The sequence below is a fragment of the Mytilus edulis genome, chromosome 10 (genome assembly GCF_963676685.1).
Source record: "Mytilus edulis chromosome 10, xbMytEdul2.2, whole genome shotgun sequence".
Classification (NCBI taxonomy): domain Eukaryota; kingdom Metazoa; phylum Mollusca; class Bivalvia; order Mytilida; family Mytilidae; genus Mytilus; species Mytilus edulis.
The window spans coordinates 79,188,764-79,197,261 of NC_092353.1; the positions used below are offsets into that span (position 1 = coordinate 79,188,764).

The 8,498-nt window shown below is 32.5% G+C and overlaps 1 protein-coding gene across 1 annotated transcript; it reads right to left on the reverse strand.

The window, feature by feature from the left end:
• Positions 1-1,569: 1,569 nt before the first annotated feature.
• Positions 1,570-8,223, reverse strand: LOC139493020 (serine/threonine-protein phosphatase 6 regulatory ankyrin repeat subunit B-like). The gene is made up of 2 exons (XM_071281162.1): positions 7,842-8,223; positions 1,570-6,761 (listed from the first exon to the last, which is right to left on the reverse strand). Exons 1-2 carry the CDS (start codon positions 8,221-8,223, stop codon positions 1,570-1,572), a joined length of 5,574 nt encoding a protein of 1,857 aa, XP_071137263.1.
• Positions 8,224-8,498: the final 275 nt, after the last annotated feature.

Sequence of the window (8,498 nt, forward strand, 5' to 3'; positions counted from 1 at the left end):
GCCCCTAATTACATACACACTTTATGCCTCATTCGAAAGCTTATTTATAGAGAACAAAAGACATATAGTCAATATGTACCGTAACGCCTATTAGAGGAGTAACACAGACCCTTCGGCCTCTTTATACACTACTTCAAAGCATATAGAAAGAGGGATAAAATGGTATATTTATAAGCTTTCGAATAAGGTATAATGTTTATTTGGAATTAGGGACTGAAGTGTCGCAACAGTCTATTCGAATATTCAAAATATCCTTTCCATTATTCACAGTTGGCTATTTCTGAATTTTCAAACGTATTTTGGCATTTATGTCCTCGGTAACCCCTTTAATGGTCTTTGCGGCACATATTATTTATAACCATTTTGTTTCTCTATTAATAAGCTTTCAAATGGTGTATTAAGTTTTCCTTCATTTGTGGCTGACGGGTCGCAGAAGTTCATTCCATTATTCAAAATAAGCTATTTTATAATGTTCACCCGTATTTTCTAATATGCATTGCGGAACATATTGACGATATACCTTTTGTTCCTCTTTTAATATGCTTTCGAATGAGGTATAATATATACCTGTAATTAGGGGCTGAAGGGTCGTAGCAGTCCATTCCATTATTCAAAATTGGCTATTATTTAATTTTCACGCGTATTTTGGCATTTAGGTCCTCCGTAACCCCTGTAATGGTCATTGCGACACAATGGACATATTAAATCTATAAATATGGGATAAAGAACAGCAAAGGTAACGTGAAAATAAAAAATGATAACGTTGAGTATTTTAATATTTATTATATATATGTCAGGTCGTCCATACATTGAACCAAGGAATTTCTGTCAAAAATAGTTAGGGGAATCCACTAGTTTATTCTCCGAAACTAAATTAATGAATGAATTATGTTAAACGGATATAATAATCCGTTATCTCGAAATAACAATTTCATTTTTATCGAGATAACGATATATTTTTCATCCGTTAAAAGATGCCATAATCCCATCCCAACTATTACTTTATAATTATACCGATATAACGAAATAATTATATGGAGATAACAATATTATTATATCGAGATAACGAAATAAATATATGGAGATAACGATATGATTATATCGAGATAAGGAAATACTTATATCGATATAACGATACACATATCGAGATAACGATACACATATCGAGATAACGATACACATATCGAGATAAGGATACAAATCTATCGAGATAACGATTTAATTATATCGAAATAACGGTATACATATTGGGCTAACGATATAGTATATTGAAATAACGATATAGTATATTGAGATAACGATATAGTATATTGAGATAACGATATAGTATATTGAGATAACGATATTATATTATATTTTTGTTGGTCCCCTAAGGGCCTCCGTATCAGACAGTACGTTTTCAACTGATAAATGTTTTGGAATTTTTAGATAAAACATTACTTAAATATAAACTTAGTTTTAAATAAGCATTATTTTTCGAGAATTAATAATACTCTTTTCGAGATATATAGAATTGATTCTCTTCCATTATACTGTTGAGTATATAATTTCTTTTTATATGTTCCATATCTATTTGATCCGACTGTATATAATTGTATATTTGTTATATCTTTCTAGTAAGTTGACAATATGGAAATGGTTTTGTTCTCTAGCAATGTCTAGAGGTGAACGTCCGTTAAATGTTAGATTACAATCTGCCTCATGAATCAGTAACAGTTGAGCTATTTGGAAATTTCCATTGAAGCAAGCCATCAAAATCGGAGATTCTCCTGTGTTCATGCACTTATTAATGTCGGCTTTATTGTTTATTAAAATCTGCACTATCCGAAAGTGTCCTTCTTGACAAGCAATAAAAAGGGGCGATGACCCAACATTTCTACATTGGTTGATGTTTGCATTCTTTTTTATTAACATCTGAACAATTTTTGTGTGACCGTTTGCACAAGCGATGAATAGGGGTGATTCTCCAGTATCTCTAAACTTATTTACATCTGCATGATTGATTATTAATAACCGAACTACTTCAATATGTCCTAACTCACAAGCAATGTTGAGCGGTGTCATTTCTTCATTATTCCACTTATTTATTTCTGCCTTATGGCTTAAAAGTATTCTTACTATATCTGTACATCCAATCATACAGGCAATATAAAGCGGAGATTCCCCAGTGTGTATTGTCTTATTAATATCTGCGTTATTGTCCAATAATATCTGAACTACTTCAATTTTCCGCTCCCGACAAGCAATGCTTAAAAACGATTCTCCTTTATCGTTGCATTTATCAATGTCTGCATTATTTGTTAATAACACGTGTACTATTTCAGAATTCCCTTCCTTACAAGCAATATACAGAGGTGACAATTTTTCATTATTACACTTGTTAATATCTGCCTTATTGTTTATCAACAAATGTACTATCTTAGTATGTCCTTGCTTGCAAGCCATGAACAGGGGTGATTCTCCAGTAATTCTGCACTTATTAGTATCTGCACTATTGTTGATTAACAACTGAACTACTTCAATGTGCCCTTCCTCACAGGCAATGAACAGTGGTGTTATTTTTTCCAAATTAGATTTATTTGTGTCTGCCATATTGTTTATTAGCATCTGTACTATCTGGTAATGTCCTTTACAGCAAGCTCTGATAAGGGGTGAATCTCCCGTATCCATTAACTTATCAATATCTGCATTGTTGTTAATCAATAGTTGAACAATTTCATTGTTTCCTCTCTCACAAGCAACATGAAGAGGTGTTATTTCTTCTATAGAAGCCTTATTTATGTCTGCCTTATTGTTTATCAAAATCTTAACTATTTCAACTTTTTCCTCAAGACAAGCAATATACAAAGGTGATTCTAATTTTTTTTCTACACTATTAACGTCTGCATCATTTGTAATAAGAATTTGAACTACTTCAGCATTTCCTATAGAGCAAGCAATGTGCAGAGGAGTTAGTTTGTTATAAGTACACTTATTTACTTCTGCATTATTGTTTATTAACATCGTTACTACTTCGGCATGACCTCCCAAACAAGCTATGAAGAGGGGCGATTCCCTAGCATTGCTACATTTATCAATATTTGCATTCTTGGTTATCAACATTTGAACTACTTCAGTGAGTCCTTCTTGACAAGCAAAATACAGAGGTGATTCCTCTGCATCATTACATATATTAATATCTGCATTATTGTTTATCAACATCTGTGCTACGTCGGTATGTCCTTCCATGCAAGAAATTTGCAAAGGGGAAACTTTTTCCGTGTTACACTTATTTATGTCTGCTTTATTGTCTATTAACACCTGTACGGTTTTAATATGTCCTTCCTCGCAAGCAATAAACAAAGGTGATTGTTCTTCTTCATTACTCTTATTAATGTCTGCTTTATTGTCTATTAAGATTTGCACAGTATCAGAATATCCTTTCTGACAAGCAATGAACAAAGGAGATTCTTCTCTTTCGTTACACTTATTTGTGTCTGCATTATTGTTTATTAACATCATAACTACGTCAGTGTTTCCCGTCCAACATGCAGCAGTGAATAAAGCAGCTTCGCCATTGTCTCTACACTTATTGATGTCCGCATTGTTTGTTATTAAAATCTGAACTACTTCAGTATGTCCGTTCTGGCATGCAATGAATAGAGGAGAGACGTCCGCAGCATTACATTTATTAATGTCCGCCTTATTGTTTATCAATATCTGAACTATTTCATGGTGCCCTTTATTACAAGCAGCGAACACAGGTGATGTGTCATCTTCATCGCATTTACCAACATCAGCCTTATTGTTTAATAATATCTTAACCACTTCAGTACATCCATTCTGACAAGCAATGTGCAGAGGGGATTCTTCTTCATCATTACATTTATTTATGTTTGCCTTGTTGCTTAATAATAATTGAACTATGTTAGTATATCCTTTTTGACAAGCAATCCATAGAGGCGATTCTTCGTTATGACTGCATTTGTTACTGTCTGCCATATTGATTATCAACATCTTTACTATGTTCGTATGTCCTTCCTTACAGGCAATGAAAAGAGGCGAAACTTCTTCGTTATTACAAAAATTTATGTCTATTTTGTTATGAATCAACATCTTTACAACTTCAGTATGCCCGTTCTGACAAGCAACAAAAAAAGCTGACATTTTCTCATGTAAACCAATGTCTTCTTTGTTATATTTAATTAATGTTTGAACTGTTTCAGTGTGCCCATTCTTACAAGAAATATAGAGAGGAGATAATATAATGTTTTCACATTTATGAATATTTGCTTGATGTTTACTTAATATATGAACAACTTCAAAGTGTCCTTTCTTACAAGCAATAAACAAAGGAGACGCTCCAGTTTTTATACACTTATTGACGTCTGCGTTATTGGTAATTAATAGTTGGACTATTTCAGTATGTCCTGTCTCACAAGCCACAAAAAGAGGTGATGTTCCATTATCATCATATTTGTTGATGTCTGCCTTATTGTTTATTAGGATCTGAACTACATCAGTGTACCCATTTTGGCATGCGATGAACAGAGGTGACACTTGTTCATTCCTACATTTATTAATGTCTGCTTTATTGTTAATTAGAATTTGAACTACTCCGGTATGTCCATACTGGCAAGCAATGAATAAAGGTGAGACTTCTTTCCCTTCACACTTATTTATATCTGCGCTATTGTTGATTAAAATCTGAACAACTTCAGTATGCCCATTTTGACAAGCACTGTACAGAGGTGTTTCTCCAGTATCGCAACGCTTATTAATATCTGCTTTACTGTTGATTAACATCTGAACAATTGCAATATGACCTTCCAGAGATGCAAGAAAGAGAGGAGACATTCCATTATTGGAACACGTATTTATGTCTGTATTACTGTTTATTAACATCTGAACTATTTCGGTATGTCCTTTTTGACAAGCAATCATAAGTGGTGTTTCCCCACTATCTCTAGTCTTATTTATATCTGCTTTATTGTCAATAAGTATCTGAACAATTGCCGTTTGTCCTTGTTCACAAGCAATGTACAAAGGTGATAAATCTGTTTTCATACACATATTAATGTCGGTGTTATTATCTATTAAAATCTGAACTATGTTGATAAGTCCAATCTGACATGCTAAGAACAGAGCCGATATTCCGTCATTTCTACATCTTGTAATGTCTGTTTTATTGTTTATCAAAATCTGAACTATATCTAAATGGCCTTGCTGGCACGCAATAAATAGAGGTGATGACCCTGTTTCTTTACACTTGTGAATGTCTGCCTGATTCTCTATTAATATCTGAACTATTTCAGTGTGTCCATTCTGACAAGCACAAAATAGAGGTGTAACTTCTTCATTGTTACACCTTTCAATGTCTGCCGTATTTTTAATTAACATCTCGACTATTTCTTTATGTCCTTCCTGACAAGCTGCGTACAAAGCTGAAATTTTATCCCCCGTACGACTATGGTCTATATTTTCTAAACAATGATTTAAACACCATTCTACTAGACCAATATCTCCAATAAAACAACACTGTATCAATGGAGTACTATTGTTACCTATATCAGATGCAGATGCTAATTGTTTCTGTTGCAATAATTCTAAACATGTGAGATGTGCCAGGAATCTTTGTCTAAATATTTGATTTTCCATGTTTATATTACAGAAGACATCTTGTACATTTCCTTTGATCCAGTCCTTTATGATTCTTGATAGATACAAATGCTGATATTTGTCTGGTACAATAATTGTAAATTCATCGCTCGCATTTTGTTTTCCAAACAGAAACCTTTCACGAATGAAACAGCTTTTAGCATTATTAATTACACAGTAAATCATAACACTACCAAAATAGAATGTCAGAAAGTCAAACAACTTGTCATGAATTGTTCGGTACACCTCACCATCCTTTCTAATAAATGTATAAGTAAGAGAATCTAGTTCGTCCAGAATAACTAATCTTGACGTTCCTTTCATCATTTTACAAGCTTCGAATGTATTCTTAATAATTGCTTTAATATCGTTATCAACATCTTCAATAAGCCATTTCTCTTTTAAACAATTGTTAAACATTACACATAGAGCAAGTGCGCAATATTTGCCATGGGCTCCCTCTGTCTGTAACTTATCTATCTCTTCTTTATAAATTGTGAATGGATTTTTGAAGAAATGAGAAATGCTGAGTTTTGTGTTTTTACTGCATAATTGACATAAAAGAGGAAAACAATCAACCATGTCGTAAAACTCAGTGACGTTACAAGCGTTTTCTTTTAGATACAGTTCAGCGATAGACTTTTTTTCAGTGTCCGACAAACGCATATCTTCATTTGAGAGATTACATTCACAGGATTTCAAAAATGGCAATGATTTCATTCTTTCATCTTTATAAACCTGTAATCTGCAAGACATGATTATTTTTACTTGTTTCTTTTGCATTAATCGCATAATTTCTTTTATTTGATTTTTCCATTTGTCAAGTGAAATAGGGTTCAAAGTATATGATCCACAAAAATCATTCACAACAAAAAGACTCTTTTTATTGGGATCATACCACTCCGTAATTTTTTTTGGTTTCTTCACAGGAAAAATATTATAACCTTCAGTTTGCATACTTAGAGCAACATGGCGCATCAAGGATGATTTTCCCGATCCAGAAGATCCTGTGATCACAATGCAATTATTTTCCTTTATGCGTTTTAATGCATGTTTTGCTCCTTTGGTTTCGATAAACGTTTTGTCATCTTCTATCCATGTTTCTAATTCCCTTTCTATTTGCTCTAGAAACAGAAAAGAGTATTTTATTAGTGACGAAATTTACACCAATGTTAAGTTGATATATTTAATAACGACCTATGTCGCCCTCCTTTATTACTCTTTTTGATATCCAACATTTGACAATATTATATGTACAATATTATAAAACGTATATTATTGTTGTCTAATTTCATTAATCTAAATTAGGACTAAGTTAATTACTTGAGTATCCAACACTGATTTTACTTTGGTATATTTGCTGCAAAAGTACTTAACTGTCAAGGAACACCATTAAGAAGCAGATTCAATTATCTGATTCCCTTTTTCGACCAAAAAAAATGAAGTTTCTTTTTATTTTTACTAATTTATAGATTTGTGATATTTTTACATTTTACAATTTAAATCAAGGTAGAATAGTTTTCTAAAAATAAAAGATAAGTTTAAAATTCAATGAAATGATATCAAATAGAAAATTATAAAAAACAAAAAAGATGGAGGACACAAACGTGATATCTAAACTGATGAACTATCAAACTATCAAACGATAGCCGACAAAAACAAAAAGACACAATAGCTGGCACCAATCTTACCACTCAAATAAAACATGTTTTATCGAAAATGTAGGAATTTGCAAAGAACGGATTGGTCATTTCTTATTCTTCTTATTATTATTTCATCTTAATACTTACACAAATGTAATTAATAATCATTGGTTGCTAGATTGTTGTAATGCATTTAATTAAGGAAGTTGAAATCACAGTTCATTTGTAGCATAGACAAATTGTGATTTGTCTAAATACCTTACTTGCTGATAAACACATAACAAATAGGCGACGTTTAACTTGTCGAAATCCAAATCTTGTTAATTATTAGATAAAGGTCTATTGTTTACTTTCCTTTTCTTGTTCTTTAAAGAATGAAAGCTAATCTTTTTTGAAATTATTTCATACAATAAGAGGATCTTTTTCGGCAATTTATTGGCATTGACCTGTTTAATCCCCAATAATCAAATTCTAAATCGACGAATGAACACAAAAAGTTCCTCCCTGCAAATTTCTAACATTTGGAATTACGATTTATTCTTTTATCATATGTGAAAATACCTTTGATGATTAACGGAACTGTGTCTTTCAATATCCTTAGTTCTTCTGTGACTTTTGGGATTTCCGTTTTTAAAACACTATACAGATTTTGCACCTCTTCAAGGTCTTCTGTGGCTTGTGCAAGTTCATTTTGTAAAGTGCAGTGGGATTTTTCTAACTCTCTCAGGCTTTCCGTAACTTTTGAGTGATGCTTCTGTAAAGTGTTGTGTTCATCCTGCAACTTTACCAGATTTGCAGCTACATTGAGGTTTTCAGTCCCTAATCTCTGAACTGATTGTCTGAATTCTTCAATCTTAGCTAGTGATTGTTTGATTGCAAGCTTTATTTCCTTGATTGACTGATCTCGGATCTTTACCTCCGACTCTTCACACTCTTGATTCATTGTTGAACCTTCCTATCGACCTATAGACTAAAAATGATTATATCAACAAATAAAAGACATATTCTATTTACCACCATTCGATGAAATTAGTACAAACAGTATGTTTCAATCACAATAATTTGTATGGTTTAAGAGAATTTGGAAAGGGTCTGAAAAGCACACAATTAACTACTTACGTACAAAAGGTAACCTTTTCAATGTCCAAAACATGACTGTGTCCCTACAACTATAAGGTTTTTGGCTACAATAATGTGAAAAGGTACCAAGCAGATAAA